The sequence below is a fragment of the Girardinichthys multiradiatus genome, chromosome 20 (assembly GCF_021462225.1).
Source record: "Girardinichthys multiradiatus isolate DD_20200921_A chromosome 20, DD_fGirMul_XY1, whole genome shotgun sequence".
Taxonomy (NCBI): Eukaryota; Metazoa; Chordata; class Actinopteri; order Cyprinodontiformes; family Goodeidae; genus Girardinichthys; species Girardinichthys multiradiatus.
In genome coordinates this window covers 48,086,231-48,112,196 of record NC_061812.1, presented here as the reverse complement: position 1 = coordinate 48,112,196, position 25,966 = coordinate 48,086,231, and the positions used below count along the sequence as shown (strand labels likewise).

At 43.4% G+C, this 25,966-nt stretch overlaps 2 protein-coding genes across 5 annotated transcripts in view; both read right to left on the bottom strand.

The window, feature by feature from the left end:
• mtmr14 (myotubularin related protein 14) overlaps nucleotides 1-16,515 on the bottom strand; it is a 35,837-nt gene extending 19,322 nt beyond the window's left edge. The window contains exons 1-10 of one of the 2 annotated variants that reach the window (XM_047346961.1): nucleotides 15,346-16,515; nucleotides 14,903-15,051; nucleotides 14,127-14,235; nucleotides 12,644-12,719; nucleotides 11,236-11,296; nucleotides 10,952-11,074; nucleotides 10,165-10,238; nucleotides 9,652-9,722; nucleotides 9,495-9,569; nucleotides 6,114-6,180 (exon numbers count right to left, since the gene is read on the bottom strand). In XM_047346961.1, coding sequence (XP_047202917.1) covers nucleotides 6,114-6,180; nucleotides 9,495-9,569; nucleotides 9,652-9,722; nucleotides 10,165-10,238; nucleotides 10,952-11,074; nucleotides 11,236-11,296; nucleotides 12,644-12,719; nucleotides 14,127-14,235; nucleotides 14,903-15,051; nucleotides 15,346-15,480 — 940 coding nt within the window. In that variant the 5' untranslated portion in view covers nucleotides 15,481-16,515. The remainder of the gene's footprint in view (nucleotides 1-6,113; nucleotides 6,181-9,494; nucleotides 9,570-9,651; nucleotides 9,723-10,164; nucleotides 10,239-10,951; nucleotides 11,075-11,235; nucleotides 11,297-12,643; nucleotides 12,720-14,126; nucleotides 14,236-14,902; nucleotides 15,052-15,345) is intronic. The other variant, XM_047346960.1, reaches the window with a different exon arrangement.
• Nucleotides 16,516-19,404: 2,889 nt separating this feature from the next.
• The window catches only part of setd5 (SET domain containing 5), a 67,227-nt gene continuing 60,665 nt past the window's right edge, over nucleotides 19,405-25,966 (bottom strand). For all 3 annotated transcript variants that reach the window (XM_047347631.1, XM_047347632.1, XM_047347634.1), the window contains one exon: nucleotides 19,405-21,723. In XM_047347631.1, coding sequence (XP_047203587.1) covers nucleotides 21,178-21,723 — 546 coding nt within the window. In that variant the 3' untranslated portion in view covers nucleotides 19,405-21,177. The remainder of the gene's footprint in view (nucleotides 21,724-25,966) is intronic.

Below are 25,966 nucleotides of genomic sequence, written 5' to 3'. Positions count from 1 at the left end.
ACCCATGCTCCAGTTCACTTCATCAGTTTACTCAGTTTTTTCTTTTTTTTTTTTGTAGCACTAATGACCTTTATTTTTTCCACAGTTTTTTTTTTTTTTTACAGTAGGCAGACAGGAAACAGGGGTGCAGAAAGGGGAAGACATGCGGCAAAGGTTGCCAGGGCCAGGATTGAACCCGGGACCGCCACGTCAAGGACCAAAACCTCGGTGCACAGGTCGTGCGCTTAAACTACCACATCTGATCCACCAGATTCTTCCACTGAAACGTGTCGTCACCTTTATGGTCTATTCCTTCTACAAACATTTACCAGTACCAATATGACAACAGATCTATCACATGAACCTGGTCCCAGTCCACTTCCTGACCAGTGTATAAAACAGCTGTGAAGAGCACAACCTGAAGCTAAAGGCTGAAAAACTAGAGATGTCCACATCATTTAGAAAGAACGTCTCATCCAAAGAGTTGACTATAACTAAAGGACAAACACCAAAACTGAATGTGTTCAGTTGGGTAAAAATCTGAGAACCATGTCTGATCACAAATTCAGCTTTGAAGCTAACTGAGAAGTTGTCTGCAAAAAGGTTTATAAGGGTTTCAACCTCAATCACCATGTTTTAGTTTGTTTCTACTGAATCAGTTTTCACTTTTTCTTTACTTGCATGTTTTAGTCCCGTTTCTCTAAAAGAAACTCCCCAAGAGCTCCAGCTGGCTGGCTGAAGAGGCTGAGCTGTACCCTGGTATCCCACACATGAAGCAGGAACAGAATGCTGTTCTAGTCTCTTCCCTCCAGGTGGTACTACACTGCTAGTTGTTAAGTATATAGGAGTATATAAAGAGGTATTTCTGTTTATTATATGTTTAGTGTTTTATTCTGACGTCCACATGCCGGTTTAGCTAGTGTTCACTCTTTTGTTTTGGAGGGCGGAAAGCGGGGTTGTTATTGTATTGTAATGTCTGAGAGGAAGGAGAAGAAACAAACTGTGGAGAAACGACTCAGCGTTGTATTGGATTATTTTCATCAAGTAACACAGGTCTCCAGGTGCACAACACAGCAGCACATAAAACTGATCATGCTGCTCATAAATGAGGCCAATAAAACTGGAGCCATTTTTAGAACCTAATGCTCGTGCTCGTACTCGTCGTCTTCCGCTTTATCCGGGACCAGGTTGCGGGGGCAGCAGACTCAGCAGAGACGCCCAGACGCCTCCTCCCTAGACACCTCTTCCAGCTCCGCCGGGGGGAGCACAAGGCGTTCCCAGGCCAGCGAGACATAGTCCCTCCAGCGTGTCCAGGGCTGTCTCCTGGACCTCCTCCCGGTGGGACGTGCCTGGAACACCTCCCGAGGAAGGCGTCCAGGAGGCATCCGGTATACTGGTCCTTCTCAAAATATTAGCATATTGTGATAAAGTTCATTATTTTCCATAATGTCATGATGAAAATTTTACATTCATATATTTTAGATTCATTGCACACTAACTGAAATATTTCAGGTCTTTTATTGTCTTAATACGGATGATTTTGGCATACAGCTCATGAAAACCCAAAATTCCTATCTCACAAAATTAGCATATCATTAAAAGGGTCTCTAAACGAGCTATGAACCTAATCATCTGAATCAACCAGTTAACTCTAAATACCTGCAAACGATTCCTGAGGCCTTTAAAACTCCCAGCCTGGTTCATCACTCAAAACCCCAATCATGGGTAAGACTGCCGACCTGACTGCTGTCCAGAAGGCCACTATTGACACCCTCAAGCAAGAGGGTAAGACACAGAAAGAAATTTCTGTACGAATAGGCTGTTCCCAGAGTGCTGTATCAAGGCACCTCAGTGGGAAGTCTGTGGGAAGGAAAAAGTGTGGCAGAAAACGGTGCACAACGAGAAGAGGTGACCAGACCCTGAGGAAGATTGTGGAGAAGGGCCGATTCCAGACCTTGGGGGACCTGCGGAAGCAGTTGACTGAGTGTGGAGTAGTAACATACAGAGCCACCGTGCACAGGTGTGTGCAGGAAATGGGCTACAGGTGCCGCATTCCCCAGACCTGGGCTACAGAGAAGCAGCACTGGACTGTTGCTCAGTGGTCCAAAGTACTTTTTTCGGATGAAAGCAAATTCTGCATGTCATTCAGAAATCAAGGTGCCAGAGTCTGGAGGAAGACTGGGGAGAAGGAAATGCCAAAATGCCAGAGGTCCAGTGTCAAGTACCCACAGTCAGTGATGGTCTGGGGTGCCGTGTCAGCTGCTGGTGTTGGTCCACTGTGTTTTATCAAGGGCAGGGTCAATGCAGCTAGCTATCAGGAGATTTTGGAGCACTTCATGCTTCCATCTGCTGAAAAGCTTTATGGAGATGAAGATTTCATTTTTCAGCATGACCTGGCACCTGCTCACAGTGCCAAAACCACTGGTAAATGGTTTACTGACCATGGTATCACTGTGCTCAATTGGCCTGCCAACTCTCCTGACCTGAACCCCATAGAGAATCTGTGGGATATTGTGAAGAGAACATTGAGAGACTCAAGACCCAACACTCTGGATGAGCTAAAGGCCGCTATCGAAGCATCCTGGGCCTCCATAAGACCTCAGCAGTGCCACAGGCTGATTGCCTCCATGCCACGCCGCATTGAAGCAGTCATTTCTGCAAAAGGATTCCCGACCAAGTATTGAGTACATAACTGTACGTGATTATTTGAAGGTTGACGTTTTTTGTATTAAAAACACTTTTCTTTTATTGGTCGGATGAAATATGCTAATTTTGTGAGATAGGAATTTTGGGTTTTCATGAGCTGTATGCCAAAATCATCCGTATTAAGACAATAAAAGACCTGAAATATTTCAGTTAGTGTGCAATGAATCTAAAATATATGAATGTTAAATTTTCATCATTACATTATGGAAAATAATGAACTTTATCACAATATGCTAATATTTTGAGAAGGACCTGTAGATGCCCAAGCCACCTCAACTGGCTCCTCTCGATGTGGAGGAGCAGCGGCTCTACTCCGAGCCCCTCCCGGATGGCCGAGCTCCTCACCCTATCTTTAAGGGAGTGCCCGGCCACCCTACGGAGGAAGCTCATTTCAGTCGCTTGTATCCGGGTTCTTTCGGTCATGACCCAAAGTTCATGGCCATAGGTGAGGGTAGGAACGTAGACCGACCGGTAAATCGAGAGCTTTGCTTTTCGGCTCAGCTCTCTCTTCACCACAACGGACCGGCACAGCGCCCCCATTACTGTGGCAGCCGCACCGATCTGTCTGTCAATCTCCCGCTCCAATATTCCCTCACTCATGAACAAGACCCCGAGATACTTAAACTCCTCCACTTGAGGCAGGAACTCCCCTCCAACCTGAAGAGGACAAGCCACCCTTTTCCGGTCGAGAACTATGGCCTCGGACTTGGAGGGGCTGATCTTCATCCCAGCCGCTTCACACTCGGCTGCGAACCGCCCCAGTGCATGCTGTAGGTCTTGGCTAAATGGGGCCAGCAGGACCACGTCATCTGCAAAGAGACGAAATCCTCTGGTCCCCAAACCAGACCCCCTCCGGCCCTTGGCTGCGCCTAGAAATCCTGTCCATAAAAGTTATGAACAGGACCGGCTGACAAAGGGCAGCCCTGCCGGAGTCCAACACGCCCCGGGAACTTGTCCGTCTTAGTGCCGGCAATGCGAACCAAACTCCTGCTCCGCTTGTACAGAGACCGGATGGCCCCTAGTAAAGAGCCACCGATTCCATGCTCCTGGAGCACCCCCCACAGGGCATCACGAGGGACACAGTCGAATGCTTTCTCCAAGTCCACAAAACACATGTGGACCGGTTGGGCTAACTCCCATGAACCCTCAAGTACCCTGTAGAGGGTATAGAGCTGGTCCAGTGTACCATGGCCGGGACGAAAACCACACTGCTCCTCCTGAAGCCGAGGTTCTATCGGCCGGACTCTCCTCTCCAATACCCTGACGTAGGCCTTACCAGGGAGGCTGAGGAGTGTGATCCCCCTGTAGTTGGAACACACCCTCCGGTCACCCATCTTATGTAGGTGACCTACATAAGATGGGTGACATTGGATTGGCAGACTGGCACCCCAGTCTGCCAATCCAAAGGCACTGTCCCCGTCCGCCACGCAATGTTGAAGAGGCGTGTCAACCATGACAGCCCCACAACATCCAAAGACTTGAGGTACTCAGGGCGGATCTCATCCAACCCCGAAGGCTTGCCACCGCAGAGCTTTTTAACCACCTTGGTGACTTCAGCCTGGGTGATGAAAGAGTCCAACCTCGAGACCCCAGCCTCTGTTTCCACCAGGGAATGCGTGATGGCAGGATTGAGGAGATCCTCGAAGTACTCCTTCCACCGGCCGATAATGTCCCCAGTCGAGATCAGCAGCTCCCCACCCCCACTGTAAACAGTGTTGGCGAAGCACTGTTTCCCCCTCCTGAGGCGCCGGACGGTTTGCCAGAATCGCTTTGGGGCCAACTGGTAGTCCTTCTCCATGGCCTCACCGAACTCCTCCCAGGTCCAAGTTTTTGCCTCTGCCACTGCCCGGGCCGTGGCACGCTTGGCCCCACGGTACCAGTCAGCCGCCTCAGAAGTCCCACAAGCCAATCACAGCCGATAGGACTCCTTCTTCAGCTTAACAGCGTCCCTTACTGCCGGTGTCAATCTGGTCAAAGCTCTCCCGGAGGTGAGAGTTGAATACATCCCTGGCCAAGTGGTCCGCCAGATGCTCCCAGCAGACCCTCACTATGCGCTTGGGCCTGCCAAGTCTGTCTGGCTTTCTCCTCCTCGAGCGGATCCAACTCACCACCAGGTGGTGATCAGTGGACAGCTCAGCCCCTCTTCACCCGAGTGTCCAAAACATGCGGCCGAAGGTCTGATGATACGACAACAAAGTTGATCATTGACCTCCTGCCTAGGGTATCCCGGTGCCAAGTGCACTGATGGACACCCTTATGTTTGAACGTGGTGTTCATTATGGACAATCCGTGACTAGCACAGAAGTCCAATAACAAAATACCACTTGGACTCAGATCGGGGAGGCCATTCCTCCCAATCACGCCTCTCCAGGTGTCACTGTCGTTTCCCACGTGGACGTTGAAGTCCCCCAGTAGAATAATGGAGTTCCCGGGAGGGGCACTATCCAGCACCCCCGACAGGGACGCCAAGAAGGCCGGGTACTCCGCACTACCACTCGGCCCGTAGGCCGAAATGATAGTCAGAGACCTCTCCCCAACCCGAAGGCGCAGGGATGCGACACTCTCATCCACTGGGGTAAACCCCAACACGAGACGGCTGAGCTGGGGGGCAACAAGAAAACCCACCCCAGCCCGCCGCCTCTCCCCGCGGGCCACTCCAGAGTAGAAGAGAGTCCAGGCCCTCTCGAGGAGATGGGTTCTAGAGCCCGCGCTGTGCGTGGAGGCGAGCCCGACTATTTCTAGTCGATATCTCTTGACCTCCCGCACAAGCTCAGGCTCCTTACCCCCCAGCGAGGTGACATTCCACGCGCCTAGAGCCAGCCTAAGCATCCGGGGATCGGGCCGCCGAGGTCTCCACCTTCGTCCACCGCCCAATCCTCTTTGCACCGGTCCCTCATGGTTCCCCCTGCAGGTGGTGGGCCCACTGGGGGATGGTCTCGCGTCTCTCGTTCGGGCTTGGCCCGGCCGGGTCCCGCGAGGAGCAACCCGGAGAACCTAATGCTTAATAGCTAAATCCTAATACTGGAAGCTGTTTTTATTTTTGGTTTCCAATTTGTCTTTATATTGCTGACTTTTTTATTCACTGTGGTGGGTATATTTTAATCACCTGTATACTATGCTAGGGTTGTTGAGCTTACTTTGTGAATGAGATCATTCTAGTAAATGTACAAGAAAGTGTCAGTGTGCTGTTGCGTTGTTAAGATAGATCTGATGAGAAACATGATTTCTTAGCAGAGTTTAGTGTATGTCCCTGAGATACTTTGATAACAGCAGGAAGTCCAAACCAGCCAAAATGCACCATTCAGCCCCTGCTGAATGGTGCATTTTGTTGGAAGCACTAAAGTGCCAACAGAAATAATCAGTAAAAAAGATGATGAAATCCAGGGAATAACTGAAGGTCAATGTCACCAGTGAGAACTTCTACTTACCATTGTTATTAATGATGTGGAGAAGCAGCTTCAGGTAGTTCTGGGTCTGCTCCACCAGGTCCCACGACTAAATGTGTTGCATACAGAGACAGACACATTGAAGAATGAAAAGAGTGCTCTTACACAAGAAGCAGGACAACTGATTGAAAGGAAAGCCCTTCTTCCTCACATTGTCTGCAGAATCCACTGGAATCACAAATAAGCTGCAGTGTTTGGTTAAAACAAAGCTCAGAAACCCTTCTATGGTTAATCATTTGAAACGTTCCACCATATTGCCTCTGTGGGAACAAAGTCTGCTTATAGGTTTGTCTCAATAAATAAGAATATCATGAAAAGTTATTTTATTTCTGTAATTTAATTCAATAAAAGGTGAGACTAGCATAAAATGTATCACACACAGAAGGAAATATTTCTATTTGCTTCTGTTAAGTTTAATTATGCTGTGCAAAGCAGCTCTGTAAGACTGTGGAGCAACTCTCAACCATAGCCTAACCCAGAAGATGGTTCTGGTGCTGTGGAAGACATGCCGTTTTGTTCCCGGTTCCAGAGAAAGCATACCCATCAGTCTACTACAGACCAGTTACCCTGACATCCCACATCATGAAGGTCCAAGAGAGACTCCTGTTGGTCCACCTGAGCAAACAGGCAACTATCAGGACCATAGATATGCAGAGATTGGACAGCTGTGGCGTGCATCTCCAGATACCATTCTGATTGGTTGATACAACATAAAAAAAATATATTTATTACCTCAGTTTTTATTCTGCAGGGCTGTAAAGCTGGACATAACAATAAACGTAAATGTAATTCCCCCCTTTTTTCTTTCGGGATCTGGTTTATGATTATTGTAAAAATGATTATTTTCATTTATCATCATGATAAAATGTATATAACAATGCATTCAAAACATTATATAACTGGCTGATATTATATTATTAATGTGGAACGCAATCATCATAGCAAGGCGTCCCGGCAGTACCAAAAAGTAACACGATGTGATTCACATGTGACAGAAACACAACAACAATGGAGGAGAGGCTGCTCAGTCTATGGCTGCTGTCAGACTCGGAGGCAGAGCTGGCTGCAGGGAGCAAGACAGAACACTCTGGATCAGTACCGGAGAGAGAGGGAAGCCATGGAGCGGCATCAAATAACCTAGAGGACATGTGAGGATAAGCTAGTGCTACCTAATGCTAACTTGCTACAGTGGTCATATACACAATAAGCCCAGTGTACAACAATTTAACGGTTCAAGATATTAATTATTAAAATATGCTGTGACAAGTGGACTAGTGACCCCACACCCCTCCCAATTTAGTGACCGACAGTCTGCTGACGGGTTGTCTCGCTTGGAACCGCAAGCAAGCAGGTACTCAAAGTAAGTAACTGTTACTACTGGAAAAGCCTAAAAAGCATGTAGAGCTGCACTGAGTAGGGACTAATGCAAACAGGAAGTAAAATCAGACATAGGCATGTACCCCATGCAGCATCTACTGAGTTCAACGTTAACATGTCTAGCTGGTTGTTCTAACCGTTTTTCACAGACTGTTAAATATAAACATGAAACATATGGAAAGTGATTCCCTGCTGTTCTGTAAATTTGTTCTGATAGTTGAAAAAGTTTACGGCCCAGCATTATGTAACTGATGGCCTCGTCTTTCATCTCACATTCAGAGACAAACCAAACAAACACATCAAAAATTGGGCCTAAAAATACACAAACGTCACACAACCGCCCATCTCTGTCTCTATATCTACAAGCAGGACCCCCTTCAGTTTGCTTATCGCTGTGGAGTTGGAGTAGAAGATGCCATTACCACCTGCTTCAACAAACCCACTGTCATCTGGACAAAGCCAGCAGGCACTGTGAGGATCATGTTCTTTGATTTCTCCAGTGCATTTAATACAATCCAACCTGATTTGCTTTGTCAGAAACTCCAGAAGACTCAGGTGGAGGCCTCAACAATCTACTGGATCAAAGACTACCTGACAAACAGACCACAGTTTGTGAGACTGAAGGGTTGTGAGTCTAACCAGGTAGTCAGCAGCACAGGAGCACCACAGGGGACGGTACTCTCACCATTCATTTTCACTCTGTACACCTCAGACTTCCAGTACAAGACAGACTCCTGTCATCTGTAGAAATACTCAGATGATTCTGCAGTCGTGAGGTGGATCAGAGATGGACAAGAAGCTGAGTACAGGAAGGTGGTGGACCGCTTTGTGGCATGGTGTGGAAACAATCATTTCATCTTGAATGTGAATAAAACAAAGGAGATGATTGTAGATTTTAAAAATCAATAATAGGTCAGACACTATTTCCATCATGGGAGAAGAAGTGGAGGTGGTGGAGGAGTATAAATACCTCGGTGTTCACCTGGACAACAGACTAGAGTGGAGATGCAACTGTGAAGCCATCTACAAGAAGGGACAGAGCAGACTGTACTTCTTGAGGAAGCTTAGGTTCTTTGGTGTTTGCAGCAAGATGCTTCATATCTTCTATAAGTCTGTTGTGGAGTGTGTGATCTCTTCTGTCATCATCTGCTGGGGAAGCAGCATCAGAGCCAGGGACTTAAAGAAGCTCAACAAGCTGATAAAAAGGCTGGTTCTGTCCTGGGGACTCCTCTGGAACCTCTGGAGATAACTGTGCAAAGAAGGATTCTTCATAAAATGAAGAACATTATGGAGAACCCTGAGCATCTTCTTCATGAGACTGTCCTACAACAACAGTGTCTTCAGTCACTCTTCAGTGAGTTGTCTTTGTGTAGTGTTTCTAGAAACTCTGACTACAGCTGCAGTCCACACAGTGAATCGCCTATAAACTCTTTAATTAAACTGGAATAAAAGTCTTTGTTATTGGTCTATTCCCATTTTCTGGGAAACTAAATTTTGTGTTTTGCATTTTGGCTTTAAGCCACAGTGTTTATGTTTATGTATTTGGCAGATGATTTTATTCGAAGAAATGTACAAATAATGATCCAGGTAATATGAAAGCTAACAATTTGCTTGATCAATATTAATCATCAACATTATCAGAAATGTATCACTCTGTACTGAATCTATATCAGTTTCACTTTTTAACTGAATTACCAACTATAATAACTTTTCAATGATTTTCTTATTTATTGAGCTAGACATGTAGAGTGAGTTATAATGGCTATACTGTAAGATGTTACGTCAGGCATTTGATAGTACTAACACCAGGTGGTACTAAATACCTCCAAACTACCGAGTACAACTAAGGACAGAGAAGAAAAGAGAAGAGAAAGTAAGGTGAGACAAAACCAGGAAGACAAAGACACTAAACACTAAAACAAGAACTGCTTATAAGAATAACAGACAAGAAAAACCCGACCAGAGCAGAGCATGAGGTGAGCTGACCTGGTACTGAGTCCAGTCAATGTTCAAGTTCTGAGTAAAGCGCACAGGGATTGTCAGAGGAGCGTCCACATAGTCCTGTCAGTGGAGACACAGAAACATCAGAAGAGAACAACAGGTTCTTGTCAAACAGTGGGCCAAAAGGGTGCAGAACCAGTACCTGGTTCCAGTTAAAGACCAGACCCTCGGCTGTGTAGTCTTTGTCTTTGTAGTCCTTAAAAAACTCACAGCCTGAAAATGCAAACGATACTTTTTTTTTTTTTTTTTTTACACAGCAGCTGACAACACAGCTCCCATCTTGAACCGGACTTTAAGGTTCTGATACAGTCATATTCAGTTAATTAGAATATGGACCAATGAGGCTCTTTAGTTAGGTTTAAAATACATTCTGAAAACAATCTTTTATCTTCATGAAACACAGAAATATTGGCTTAATAAAAAAAACAAAAATGTTTTTCATTGTTCTGATGTAATATTCTAAATGCTGTGTTTTCATTGGCTGAAAACAGAAAATCATCTTTAGCTGAAATAAAGGCTTGAAAACATCAGTTTGGGTGGATTAATCTATAGTGTGTGTTTAATTTAGTGATGGAGTTACTGGAATAAATAAACTTTTCTATAATATTCAGCTACAGAATCTCATTATTTTCCCAGTTATGGCACTTTTCTTCACCTGGGTAAGGCACAGAGAGCAGGGTGAAATCTGCATAGCGCTGGGCCTTGTCCACCTTCTCAGAGGAAGTCACACTGCAGAGAAACAAGGACGGTTACAAAACAACAACAGATGAGGTCAATGACAACCCCTCCTTAAAAGTCTCTTACAGTAGAGCTACGAAGCTAGAAAAGCCAAATTCGTTTTCCAGAGATCCAATCAGCAGCTACCACACATCCAGGATGACAATCTTCTCAAGGCTTTATCAACAGATTCCTTCTGAATAACACTGCATTTATAAAGAGTGTCTTCAATATTAAATCTACCCTAAAATGCTACATTTCATCTGTACAAATATGCCTCCTTTGGGATTATTAGTGCCTTATCATAACAGATGTCCTGATCAAAGCACTTTAAATGATGCCTGCAACTCCTATTATACTCTTACAATATACTATATATACTCCTATAATAACTCCTGTTATAGTCTGATTTATTCTGATCTTATTCCAGATAAGCATCCAGGGAGCTGAATTAGTTTAACAACCAAGGCCCAATTTCAGGTGCATAGCTTGTAAAACTTCATTTTGGACTGTACAACACAATAATTCAGATAGGCCGTCTACATCCTCTGTGAAGGAGCGGCTGCTGTTCAAAGCGAAGAGCTAAGTTTAGGAGGTTTTATCTATACAAGATTAACAGGAAATAAAACATAACATGTGCAGCCAATCAGCTAAAATAAACGTAAACAAGACTTTATAAGGTAAACTGCTGATATTAGGCAGAGTTACAGAGGTGGTAAGCTTACTTCAGGCCAAACTTAACCTTCTTGTTCTCCACCATCAGGTCACAGATGTAGCGCACCGAGAGATAGCGAAGCAGTTTAATGTCGTGACCTCGAACTTTGTCAAAGAGCTGGGACTCCCCGTTCCTGAGCAGCAGGAGAAACAGGTGTTCATGATGCTTTGTGATATTTGATCTATAAAAGCTGTACATTGTCAAAAGAAACTGTTAAACCACTGCTCTCAATATCTGTTAGATACAGACTGAGCATAAGGTTTCACATTTCCACAGGAAAGGTCTCCTTCTTACCTGACTGCACTGTCATCCTCCGGAACCTCCTCTGACTCCGTCCAGGTGTCATCACTGCCCCCTGCAGGCAAACCAGGAAGGGTTAGATGCTGAGTGCAAGCTAGCCGACGTCTGCAAGACTTTACTCTGACTTTCAGAGAGGAGTACATTATAACCAGCACAAACAGCCACTGCTGTGTTTATCCTTTAACAACCATCCTGCTTGTTCACAGAATGATCTCTGAGCTTTACACTGCTGTTATTTTCAACAGGTCCATATTCAATTAATGATTCGGTTACACAGAACCAGCAGCACACACGTCAGGACTGTTGGGTTTCTATTACTCTACGACACCCACCCCTGTAGTTAAAAGTGGGATTTAAATAAATACAGTTGCCAGATTAATTAGTGGTAGGATGGTTTGTACTGTTGCAGGATGCGAGAATAATAACAGCAGGAATATGATGCAAAGTGTGGAGCAATATGATTCAATTTGATGGTGTCACTGATGTGAACTAGCACCAATCAGTCTCTGTAGGACTAAGAAACAGTTTTGGCTAAAGCTCTGAATAGAAACTTTCCACAGAAGGACCACACTTCTTCTCAAGTTCCTGGACTGAGTTTGAGGAGAAAGACTATGAAGAGTTCAGAAGTGATACATCCATCCTCCATCTATACCCGCTGATCCTAGCAGGGTGGAGGCTGGTCCCTGCCTTTATTTATCAAGGGGTGAGAAGGGAGCTACACCCTGGTCGGGTCTCCAGTCCATCACAGAGACACACAGGACAGACAACCATGCACACACTCATCATTAATCATCTTAAGAAAAAATATATAGTTGTTAGCGTTGGTCTTTCACCACTCTGTAGATTTATTCACTTGTTACACACTCACCATGGTGTAACATCTGCTTACAGCTGGAGGAACTATTAATGCTAATAACTTCAGAGATTACTTCTAAAAGTCCAAACGAGTCCTTTAGGGACATACGCGCAGTACCTCCCAACTTTCCCATATCCATGAATTTATGGTAACATGTTGACTTTTAAACTCCACCAGTGTTATATTCACACTCTACAAACATACACATGATCAAAAAGCTCTGATCTCTGTGGTACAGGCATCATTATGTAACTGTGATGATTTATTCATTTATGTTTTCTGACTCAAATCAGAAGTGAAGAACCCATAAAAAAAAACAGAAAGTAAACATTGCTCCTAGTTTATTTACATGTGCACCGGTCTTCTTAGGATGAATATGTACTGACAGCCAATGGCTCATCAGAGGTTGCTTTGTCTCCATGTAGCTAAACTACACAAAGTCACCTGGTCCCAGGCTGACAGCTGCTGTAAATATTCACAGCTTAAGAATTGCACTGAAAGCCCCCGTCTGTCTAACTTCCTCTATTTTGTTGGGAGTGTTATTACCTGAGAAGATGTAGTTGTAGCCTGTACGTCCATACAGCTCCCCCCAACCTGCCAAGGTGGCTGAGCGGCAGATGTGCTGTATGGAGAAAACCAAACTGGATCAGGAGTAACAGAGGTGCACAGCAGCTGGAGGAAATCTAAAGTATACATTTATAAAGCATCAAAGCCGACAGAGCAATGTTTGGAACAAAGATGTTTTCATGCAGTGCTGGTCTAGAAAAGTAACACTGCTACAGCATCTCCTCTACCAGCCTGTCAGCAGAAGGACATCCGGAACACTGAGGGTCCTAATCCTGACCAGTTTTATCTGTGAAGCAAAGAGAGGCCTAATGATCTGTTCATAAGTAGCTTACTGTTGATATTTACCCCCACACTGTGTTAATGACAGATTCTTGTGTTACATTATTAATCTGCAGGAGCTGAGCAGCAGCTTATATCTACTCAGTGATGCAGCAACACATAACACACTGGCAGCTAGTGTCTCATGCAAGGTCTAGAAGTATTCTGGATATTATTTCTTCAAACCATTCCAGGAGTTTATAAATACAAATGTTTAAGAAGTCGGAAATTTTCTCTGCGGTGGGTTCTGTTCTGAGTAGGCCTGACTTCACTCTCACATCCATCTACTGCTGGGAACATCTGTATACTCAGAGGTTCTTCAGACAACATCACAGAACAACCAGCATCATGAGGACCAAGGAACACAGCAGACAGGTCAGGGAATAAGTTCTGGAGAGGTTTAAAGCAGGTTCTAAAACAATATCCCAAGCTTTGAACATCTCAGAGCTCTGATCAATCCATCGTATGCATGCAGGGGGGTACAAACATATGGAACACAATGCTCTGCTCAGGGGAGACTAAACTTAAACTTTTTTTTTACCTACAAGCCAAATGCTTTATGTGGCATAAAACTATACTGCACATCACCCCGAACACAGCATCCATATAGTGAAACATGGTGATAACAGTATCATACTGTGGGATGCTTTTCTTCAGCATGGAGACGGAAGCTGATCAGGGTGGATGGGTTGATGGAGCAGGACACCACCACCAAACATACAGTCACAGCTACAATGGGATGTGTTATATCGAAGCATATCAATGTGTTAGAACGGCCTAGTCAATGTTCAGACTCAAATCCAGATTTTTACAGCTGTGGGACTCTGAAGGCAGCATCAGAGTAAATATGGCTAAATTTAAATGTGCACCAGAATCAGAATAAATCAATTAAGGTGGAAAGGAAGAACAAATCACAAAAAAAATAAATGAATCTAACCATACCTACCAGATAAACCAGTGTTCTCCTTGTGATTAGTTAGCAAAAGCTGTCAAATCTTAAAGAGCACGGCCCAAAAGCCTAAAGTATGTCAATTACATCGAGGGGGAAATGTCCACTTTCCATTCATAATGATAAATTGTAGAGGATCATTTGAAATATTCCTAAAAACATCAGAACAGAAGCAATCTATAAAGTAAGACCTACCTTGCCGTTGTAAAGGATGACAGGACAGACGAATCTCCCTCTGCAGCGAGCCATTTTGCTTCGGTTCACTAGGTCCTGCAGCTTGGTGATCTGCACTGTGCTCTCAAACCTACACACACACACACACACACACCAATTTGACACCATTTACAGTGAGATCAGCAAGGACCATTATTACAACAAAGAAATATAATATTCAACCAAACACAAATGACCTTACTCATTGTGCTACGTTTATATATATAAAAGTAAAGCTCCCTTTAAAAAAAGCACTCATTAGTTCCAAACACCGTTTGGAATATCGTGTCTGATTTATGTTGTTTTGTTTCATCGGGATTTCTGATATCAGGAACAAACTCTTTGCAATGTATGGCAAAACAATATCTGTATTAAATGATAGGAAATTCTGGGTACTTATATAGCAGCAGGCTGAAAAAATGGGGAATGACAGGAAGAATATGAAATAAACGCATTACAAACCAGTTGGTAAAGACTACATGTAGTATTTGTCAGAAGCTGATTTCTCTCACTGCAACAATCAGGAGCAAGAAAGAACGATTTTCTGAATCACTGCTTATTGCTTCCTGTTTCTGGGGCAATATAAGTCTCATGTGACAGAGCTGTGACTTCCTCCCTCTGTCTCCTTTATTAGCTCAGAGAATTCAAAGACAAAAGCTGATCTCTGCAGCCTGCATCTCAGTAAAGGTCTGCCTGGTTAGAGGAGACCACATCCGTGAACCTGGTCACTCAGCTGCTCGGTTACAGTGGAGACATACCTGTCTCTGTCCACTTCTGTAGATTCATACTCCAGGAACACTATCTGACGTGGGTAGTGGCCGCAGACCTCTCCGTTTGAATTGGAGATGATACTGTACTTGTAATCTCTTGCAAAGAGTTCCAGACATCGCTTCTCCATCATCTCCACCTAGAGAGGGAAAACAAAACGAATCAATGTTTCCAGCTCCTAGTGGTCCCTTTTAGATCAGATCAGAACCTCTAACGCGTTAGTTCTATAGAAACGGTCAGGCTGCACCTTCTGAAAGTGAACTACTTGTATAACTTTTTACATTTCTTTCAGTCTATTTCCTACCACTACACATGAATGTACAATGATAACATTGCACAAATATGATATATAAATATTAGTAATGATATGAAATTGGTGCACATCTAAGGGATCGATCTACTGTCAGTGGTCATCTGAAAGTGAACCTCTTACCCGAGGAGTGACTTCCTTTGCTCTATACTGTGTCTTGGAGAACAGATCTATCAGATCCGCTATTTCCTCGCTCTTTCTGACCGACAGCCCGGAGATCGTAAAGCCGCCGGCCGAGGAGGGGGAGGCGGCCATCATCGCGTCTTGAGCTGCGGTGGTAGCCTCCAGCCGCACTCGTCCTCCTTCAAAGAAAGCAGAACCCTGCCCTGTGGAGCGGGGAGACCGACCAGGCCATCCCTTCCCGGCGAGCTTTTTCCTGACTGCCCGCTTGAGGGGGCCAGAGCCGGGAGGTCGTCCTGAATTCACGGCAGCGGTAAGCAGCTCCACCCCACGAAAACCCAAGGCGCTGGCGGGCCACAGGCAGCCAAAGCCGCGGAAGGAGCAGCAGCGACCTGCCGGTGGTACCGCGGTTGGCTACAGAGCTGGTTCGGTGTCCCGACTAAGCGAGTGGTATTCACGGAAATTACTCACTACTACATCGATACAAATATTTTGATTCGGTTTATATTTGTTGAGAAAAATCGAACTACCAGTTCTGGCCGTTCCTTCGGAGCTGCTATCTGAACTCAGAATCCTTCCGGGCCTACTTTAGTTTGTTCGGTGCTACATCCCCATCCCTCCCCTGAAAGGTCCATCCTGACGAACACAGCCAACTGAAAGAAGTCCCACAGGAACCCAACACGGTGGAAGTTCATGTGACCGACAGCTCCAGCAGGACAGTCCAACAGTCTGACTTGCACAGAACTAGTGATAAACAGGAAGTTGACTAAATCAGGTGACGGCAATTTCCGCTTGCACGCCAGACGCATTGACGTCATTGTGGCAAACAACGCTGTGGCGCATTACCGCCACATGCTGGAAATGGTTTTGGATCAGAACTAAAATAAATATTCTCTTTATCAGACCCGTTAAGCCCATAATGTAACAGCAAACCTGTTCTTCCTTTAATCTCTTTAACCCTAAACTGTGTTTGTCTCTCTGTAAGACTCGTTATTAGCCCAGTTTTTTTTCCTCGGTATTCACATTGAACAATTACCACATGCTCTACCGTTTGCTCCTGTTGAGAAAATGCACCAGTTCCTGTGCCATGGGCCCGCAATCTAAGAGCCCATAATGCCCTGGCTGAAGTCCTGGTATTATACTGTTTATGCACTCTGCTTCTTTCTGTTCTCCTCACTTTATTTTGTCAAATCTTCCAGTTGTTTTTGAAAAATGTCATTTTTTCTGAACATGCTTTTTACGTTGGATTTATAAATCACGTGATTTACTAGTTAATTATCACTTCAGTGTTATTACAGGAAGTTCAAGCTAATTTGTTATATGTATACATATGTACATGTACTTTTGTCAGTTAGAACTACCTCATCCTAGTGTTGATGAGGTAGTTCTACCCTTAGGGATGAACTTTTAGGCAGTGATTCTTAAGATTTGTATACTTTTTGTATTTTTGTGTTAAACTAAAGAACATATTAAAACTTTTTCTAACTCTCAGATCAAACCCAGACTGAAAAGTGACCCATTCTAGGTGTTGATCACAGTTCTTTGCCTTCTGCTTTCCTTTAGACTTGAACAGGTCCTCAATAGCAATAACATCCGGAGACATTACAAACCACAGGTCCAAAACAGGGATGCGTGGTGGTGATTAGTGCAGTTGCCTAGTAACACAAAGGTCCTGGGTTGGACTCCAGTCTTGCTGCATGGAAGTTGCATGCCCTCCCTGTGTATGCCTGGGTTCTCATAATTGATTTAGAGCAGTGGTGTGAAAACGTCTTGTCATGTTGGCCAAAACTGTCAAGTCAAAAGTACTCTCAGGCCAAATAAATCTAAAGCTTTAAAAACACTAAAACCACCAAAAATATATTATGAATTGTTTTACCTGCTCAACAATAAACTAAGCATACAAGATTTTAATTAATCAAGTTGTTAGATTTTGTGTAGGAAAGTGATATGTAAACCACAAAATAGAAAAAAATAGTCTGTTCTCAGCTATAAGAAAATTATAGGGATTATACTTTGGGTCACTATAGCTAAGCCCAATAAATAAAGGAGATTGGTGAGCAAAATCTGCTTTTGAGTAGAAGTCACTGTCCTGTTTACTAAAACATTCAAAAGAAAGCAAAAAACATGTCTATTAAAAGATAATTACTTTGTATTGTACCTAACAGTTTCTATTGTAAGAACATGTTAATCCGTTGGTAATAATGTTGCCTTAATTAAAAATGAAGTCTAAGGCAGCAGCAGTAACCTGGGCTGGTGGGCCAAATGCATCAGTTTTGAGCAGAAAATCAGTTTAGGGGCTGGATGGGTCTAGGGAATTCTGTATGTGAGGCCGTTCAGAGGCGAAGTGATGATGTACAGGTTTTCATGAAAGTAACAGCCAAAACAATGATTTTTTTGGACATCTGTCCCTCTCTTAAAGCCACCAGTCAGCTCATTTTATCCAAGCTCTAGTTTTAAAATCATTTAAATCTAGTGATTTAAATGATTTTAAAGAGATTTGTTTGTACGGCTTCTGCACAAGATGCCATTTGTAAAGAAAATCTTCAGATTGCTGTGTTGTGCATACGAACACCTCAAATCTGACCTTTGACATACATTTAGTTACCGTTTGTCTGAATGCCTGTTGATGCATGCCAAAGTATTATTTTATATGAATGAATTTATTTTTGTGATTTAGAAATTCAGTAATCTTTTGAAAACGACACATTTCTCATAAGTTTATTGATGAAATAAACTTTAAATGCAACTGTCTTTTTGGATCCTGGGAGCTGATATGACCTTTGAAAAAAGATCAGCTCACAGCCAGATCCAGGAGATGTCAGGTTTTTATACGTTGATCTCTTAGGTTCAGATCAGGGATCAGGTTTGAGAGCCAGTTTGTCTTGTAAAGAACCTTGAGAGGTTACTTGTTGTGAACTGGTATTGTATAAATGAACTGGACATGGAGGTGATTCTCTTTTAGGTGTTGCTAAAAGAATATGTAGAAGATCACAGACGACCTAATGACCCTGGGAAGAAAACCATCTATTTAGTTTTGTTGGAATCTTCTGTTTGCATCATTCACTTCCTAAAATCAACATCCTCCAGCAGGCATTGATTTTATGGCTTAGAAAGGACAAAGTGGGATTTTGTTGAACACCTGGATTACTGTTCAACTATCTGTAAAACAAATCCAACTCTGTGGATGAAATGACAGATTGTTATGAAGCCCGATTTCCTGCTCCCTTTACAGGTCGCCACAGCACACCATCGGTTTCTTCTCAGCTCCTCTCTTTCACAGCAAACCTCTGCATGTCCTCCATCAACACATCCACAAACCTGCCCCCTACCCTTCATCCTTGGTCCTTAAAAGGATTGATTAAAACATTTTGAAGCAAGTTTCCATTAGAAGGTCCTAAGCAGTTGGTGTCCTACCTGCAGCAGATAAGTAGAAGCTAAAACCTTTACCTTCTATAAACCGCCCCAGTCTGTTTAAGCAAATGATACTTTATGAATTTTTACTTCGTCTTTGGAGGTTTCTCACACAGCAGCAGAAGGCAGAGTTATACAGGAAACAAAGGTGAAGAGGCAGAGCAACACCTATGATCTTCCTGTGTGAAACACACACTGGGAATGGAACATGTGTCCAGAAAAGTAAGGCAGTGTAAAAAACTGCTAATTCAAACGGTCATATTTTTGCATTTTACACTCCTTCACTTTTATAAGACAGCTTCACGTTTCACACTACCTCCATTTCCCATGTGAATACTCACGCGCTTATGAGTAAACAACTACATATACCAGAAACTATAACATTTTTGGGAATCAGTCATTTTAAGTCACTTTCCTCCTAGACGCGTCATCTTCTTCAACCTACTGGAATCAGGATTTATACCAATCATGAGCTCCTGAGAATTATCACCTTCTGGCACAATAGTAACCACCTCAGATATTTTCTTTAATTCACTTTCAATCCCTAATATTTTTACACTTCCCAGGAAAAAGTTTGCTTAGAAAGCAGTGGAATCTGTAATTTATGAGACAATCCTTTAAGTGACACATCACAATGCTAGTTTGCAAAAATACTTTGCTGTTATGATTATTTTTATTATCAAAATGCATTACATCTCTTGCTTCTTAAATCTCTTAGAGAACAATTGAAATAGTTACTACTATGATCTGTGGAAAAAGAAGAAAACCAACAGAATACTTCTTAGAAAAACAAGAGAAGAATGTGTGGTGTCTGAAGGAACCCAGGAACAGACTCAGATTCTCAAACCATCTGATAAAAGCTGGTCATTCAGACTCTACAAACAAATACCATGCGATTAATTCAGTGTACTATATTTGCTCCATACGATGCTATCACATTCTTTCTATACAGGTACACATAATCATACATATAATCCTATTGGGTATTTTAGTTTGGATGTGTTTTTAAGGTGCTGGTTCATTTAGGTCGTGATGTTCATGTTTTTATTCTGTCAAACATTCATGTAATCTGGGTAACCTCCTGTGCGTTGGTGGGGAGGGAGTGGTGGGATGTAGTGGCAGGTGGGATGGGTGGAGACTCCTACTTTCCTCCTTTAAGATTCTGAGTCCTTTAAGTCTTTCCTGCAAACCAAGGTTTTTCCCCACATCAGGCCCTGAATTCCAGTCACAGAAAGAGCAGAGGGGAGGGGCATGTCCTGCTGCCGCTCGGCAGTCGCCGTACCACTGCAGTGGTCCGGAGAACTGTCTCTTTTTACAAGTCAGTTGTTCCAAGAATCATAAAAAATGGTAACAAAAAATAAAAGAAGCAGATGATGGAGACAGCTTTCACAGGAATACGTAGCAGCTTTATAATCAACCAATTTCAGAAATGATGTAAATGGTTCCTCAGAAACTGGCTCTGCTTTGCTTTCTGTCACATGGAATGCAAAGAGAAAAGAACAGAGAGTAAAAACAACCATCTAGCCTTAAAGTCAGATTCTCCTGTTACTGAATGTAATAACTCCTGCATGATGGACGTGAACTGGGATAAAACAACACGCATAAAAACAGGATGGGTGGAAAGGGTGTGGTGTGGTGGGCCAGAGCTGGATAACAAACATATTAGGGGAAAAAGGTTTGCAGCACCATCAGTTGAAAGACCTGGTTGTCTTCAGTAGGATTTGGGAATTCTCTAGTTCCACAATAAACTCCCAACAGTTCAGCAGGGAAGAGAAAAGAAATGAACCAAAATCAGCACAACAAAAATAAAATGATCAAGATCTGTGAGGAAATAAACATCTGTTTTCATCCTGGGAGAAAAAAAAAAAAAAAAAAAAAAAACACAGGACGCTTACGGAATGATCCTGGAGAACCCAATATGTCTTTTCTGTTCTTTTCATCTTTCCCTTTCTCTAAAGACAACACAGCCACCCCTACAAAACAAGAAGAAAACTGAACATCTGTTTTTAGGAAAATACATATGTAAGCATATAACCAACCTGGTCACCACAACAACAGGAAGGCTAGTTTAGCATTCTGTGCAGATGTTGAAGTGGAACGTTTTCCTTTTTTCAATAAGGAGCCAGTTTAAACACTGTGGAATAAGAGGAAACCTCTGGGATAATCTCAAGTCATGTGATTACCTGCAGGTTCATTTGCTTCCCCACCTATTCTGTCATGAGGTCCACAGTCAATGATTTATTTATGTGCACAATGTTGTAATGTTCTTCTCCTGACAAACAAAAAAAGAAAATCAAAAACAACAACGGAAAATAAGAAGATCTTGCTCCTCTCAGGTCTATAAATGTGGCTCCTCCACCTCACTGAACCCCTCAATCAGGAGCTTCACACGCCTTCAATCAAACATACAGCTGAACAAGGTCCCTAAAAGCTTCCCGACTGCGTCCTTACTCCGGTTCCCTGGTGAGGGGAGTGCTGGAACTGACTAAGGCCTGCTCCCTGCTGTGAGTAGTGTGTGGGTCCAGGGGCGCCTTGTAGCCTGGAGCTGGCCTGCAGCCTTCCCTGGCTCACCTTCAGGTTGCGAGACGCCTGTTGCTGACCCCCTCTGGAGGCCTGAGCATTCAAGTCTACTTTAGCCTGCCCCTGGGTCCGGGGTCCCGAGGTGACAGCCTCCAATAAGCTGCTATTCAAAAAGTTTGTTTTTAGGTGGCTGCTGTTGTGGCCTACATCGGTGCTGTTGCTGCCACTCTGCTGGTGAAGGGAGCCACATGGCTGCCTGGAATCTGAGACAAGTGTGTGGGTGGGACTTGAGTAGGAGTTTGGGTGGTCTTGGGATGGTCCTTGGTGGGAGGAGGAGAAGCGAGGGTAGAAGCTCTGGCTGGATGAGGGGCTGTAGGAACTCTGGAACGGGGAGTTGGATGTTTGATGGGTGAAGGAAGGGCTGTCTGTCTCTTGGTGGCTTTCTGTTGACTGGACACAAACAGGACACTGGTCGATGTCACATGTTCCAAAGTTTCATTTTCACAAACAATACCAACCATAATGTGTATAACAGGCAAAACGATTCAACACTTTCCAAACACAAACTTCAATGTATTTTATGTGACCGGCAAGGATCTAACAGTACATTTGTATTTGTGGTAAAATTATGCTATGCAGGCCTTCAGTTTGTCCCACACAACAAACAGTGTTTTAAAAAGCGACTTTCAACAGCAGGGCCCATTTCTGGGGCCGTTGTTTTTATTGTTCCAGTTTCCTTTGGGCTCTATTATGAGGAAACATGGTCCTTCTATGCTGATGACTGTCAGATTTATCTGCCCTTACAACCTATTAATAGTTCTTGCTCCCTCCTCCCCATTGGTGAAATGCCTTGATGACATTAAGGCTTGGCTGGCTTCATGTTTTACCTTTTATTGATGGTAAGGCTGAACTTATTGTGTGAACCTTGGCTTCCTTGAGTCGTATCTTAAGCTGTCCGTAACAAATTTGGGATGATTTTAGACCCTGATTCTGACAAAAAGCTCCTTCCAGTTAAAGCAGATAACTAAACTTAAGTCAGTGTTAACCAGACCTGACCACGAGAAAAGAGTCCATGCCTTTATTTGCCCAGCTAGATTACTGTAATGCACTTTATGTTGGGGTCAGTCAGGTCTCCCTTCCACGTTTCAGCTTGACCAGAAGCTTCTAACTGGAGTCCGTCGGTTTGAACACATTTCACCAGTTTAATCCTTTAGTGATATGGGGAACCATTTCAGATTCTCTGTGGGACTAAGAACAGATTTTAAAATTCTCCTGTCGACCTATAAATGCTTAAGTGACCTTGCACCCGTATATTTCTTCAACCTACTTCAACCTAATGTTGCTCCTCTGGCACGGCGGTCAGCTGCTTTTGGTTGTCCTGAAAACTAGACTAAAGCTCAGAGGATATCTGGCTTTTTCAGTCGTGGCTCCTGAACTCCGGAGCCGCCTACTCAATTCTGCACGTCGCCACTAGACAGCACTGTAAGGAAGCTTTTATATGATCTTTGGTCATGCTGAGTTCTGCTCCGGTGAGAAGCATTCAAAATTTGACCTCCCCAATAGATTAACAAAGAAAATGTCATCAAAATTATTATGTCTCATTAGACAAAGTTTAAATCTTCTGGAGACTGTCAAGGAAGGTCAAGCGAAGAAACCTGTCATTTGGTTGTTAGCGGAACGGGCTCAAGTTATGTCATCAACTGACTGTGCTAACATGGTCAGCATTCATCCACAATGATGCATACCGAATTTGGTATTGATCTGATGATGTATGAGGAAGATTTGAAGTATCCTAGGGGGCGCTGTTGATCCAAATTCCAATGTAATCCAATATAGCTGTTTAGGGGATGACAAAGATCAGCCTTATTCAGTTTGGACAAAATTGGACCATGTTTGTGTAATTTAGAGCCAAACTTAAGCCCATGGCGTGACGTCAGTCTTCAGGAAGTCGCCACGGCCACACCCTCAAGCCAAACTTCTCAGTACCGGAGACCAACTTAAACCATCATGTTATCTGTCACTGGGGACAGTTTCATGTTGATTAGGTGAAGGGGATTAAATATGGACGTTCCACACTTCCTGTTCTCAGGGGGCAGGGCTTCGATGATGTCAACATTTGACCATTAAATACTGTCAGTCAGTCAGTCATTTTCTACCGCTTATTCCATAGTGGGTCGCGGGGGAGCTGGTGCCTATCTCCAGCAGTCTATGGGCGAGAGGCAGGGTACACCCTGGACAGGTCGCCAGTCCATCGCAGGGCAACACACATACAACCATACACACACTCATTCATACACCTAAGGTCAATTTAGAGTGACCAATTAACCTAACAAGCATGTCTTTGGACTGTGGGAGGAAGCCAGAGTACCTGGTGAGAACCCACGCATGCACAGGGAGAACATGCAAACTCCATGCAGAAAGACCCCAGGTCGGGAATTGAACCCAAGACCTTCTTGCTGCAAGGCAACAGTGCTACCAACTGCGCCACCGTGCAGCCCCATTAAATACTGTTTGGGGCCCAATGCAGATCAATCACAGAAGGTTTTGTGTCTGTGACGTTTCTTGTAGGAACTATAACAATTTCATCTTCTATGGCGAAAAGTCAGATTTTGAGGCTTGGCCCACATGCCTTGATGGAGCAAAAACTTTTGATAACTTTTGATCCCCAATGCCTTGAGAGTTTACTGTGTGATTTTGAAATTTGTAAATTAAAATCGCTGTTATAAATTAGGCCACACCCACCAATTACTTCACTGGCTATCTTTAAGGGGCTGGACTAATATCAATCATATTCAATTTGGTGCCGATCGGATGAAAAATGTGGAGATTAAAGGCAAATATAAGGTCACGGCGTGATGTCTTTGCCATGCCACACCCTACAGCCGAACCTCTTTGTACTGGAGACTTACTTAGACCATCTTGTTATCTGTCACTGGGGACAGTTTCATGCCGATAAGGTGACGGAGGGTCAAGTATGGACCTTCCAATGTAAAACATTACATTTTTGGTTCTTAGGAGGCGGGGCTTCAATGACCAGATTTGACCACCGATTTGAATAATTGCAGACCTTCGCAGCACTTAACTGCTCGGGCCTAAGAATATTGTCAAGTGAAAAATAGAAGTAAAAACATGTTAAAAGAAAATATATAACACTAAAAATCAAACTCATAGGGAAGACTACTCCAGGATGTTGGGCCAGCCATCGAAAAAGATCGGTCTCCTCATTACTTACACCTGGAGCAAGGCACCTCTCCATCAGATGTTGACCAGCAGACCGTAAGGATCTACTGGGCTGGAGGGTTTTCAAAAGTTCTGATAGGTAGGGTGGAGCAAGGCCAATGCTTTAGAATCAAACGGCAGCAGTTTACAATGCATGCAGAAGCCAGGGCAGAGATAGAGGCCCAGGAGTGTAATGTTCATGTTTACTTGAGTTAGTCAATTGTAAGTAGCACAATTTAGTGCAAACTGTAAACAGAAAATGGAAGACTGATTGATACCGAAATATATAGCATTACAGTAATCCGGTCTAGAACTAACAAAGGTGCGGATGGCCTTCTCCAAACGCCTGCAGCTAAGGAATGGCCTTTACGTGTATTCACAACAGAATCAACCTAATTTTCAAGTTTTAAGCAACAATCAACTTTCACCACTTGATTGAACTGTACTACTGATAATAAACATCACTAGTACAGAGAAAACAGGTGAAAAGTCCAGCTCCCTGTAGCCGGATCTATAGCTCCCCTAACACAATGGGAGCCACTGGTACTGTGATGAAATACGGTGTACTACTTCAATACACCAAAGTAATTTAAATATTGTTTCACTATCTAATTATGGCTGTCTTATTCAAAACTTCCAAGAAAACATTTAAAATTTTTAAGTTGTTTAATTTTTTTATTATTTTATTAATTGATCAAATAAAAATCAAATTATTGTCAGAAAACTAAAACATTCTTTGAATATAGTCAAATAATATACACACGTTTTGGTTTCTCTTGACTAAACAAACTGAACCATGGCTTTAAAATTCAATTCAATTCAAAAATACTTTATTAATACCAAAGGGAGATTAAATAAAACTGATGTTCAGTGTGAAATGAACCATTCCACCACTAGTGATAGACCAACACAAGGTAGCACATAGTTGAGAAGTGGTGGATAAATGATAAATGGTTTATCATTTTTTCTTTTACAAATACAAATCTGAAAGTGTGGCAGGCTTTTGTATTCAGCACCCCTGAGACAGAACTGTGCAGAACCACCTTTCACTGCAGTTAAACTGTCACTGTGTGACGTGTAGCACACTGCAGGCAGGAGTTCAAATGGCTTGTTTTGGACAACGCTTTTCTTGGGGCGACATGTGGGGTAGTGATTGGAATGGATGCTACGTGTTCTGAGGCTAGTCCTCGAAACAGCTGTCTGGAGTTCCACTACTGACATTAGAAACTATGTTGCATGTCTCTCCTGCTCCTCTCTCTCCCCATTTCCTGTCAGTTTACTGTAAATAAAGGCTGGTACTGCCATAAAATCCTTTTTGTAAAATAACACGAGGCTCTGTTCTTAAAGGCCAGTTTGGTAGAATGCATTAGTAATAGCCTCCTGGCTGTTTCTCTGATCAATGCTCTCCTCACCCAGCCTGTCAGTTTAGATGGATGTCCATGTCCTGGTAGGTCTGCAGTCGCTCCATCCTCTC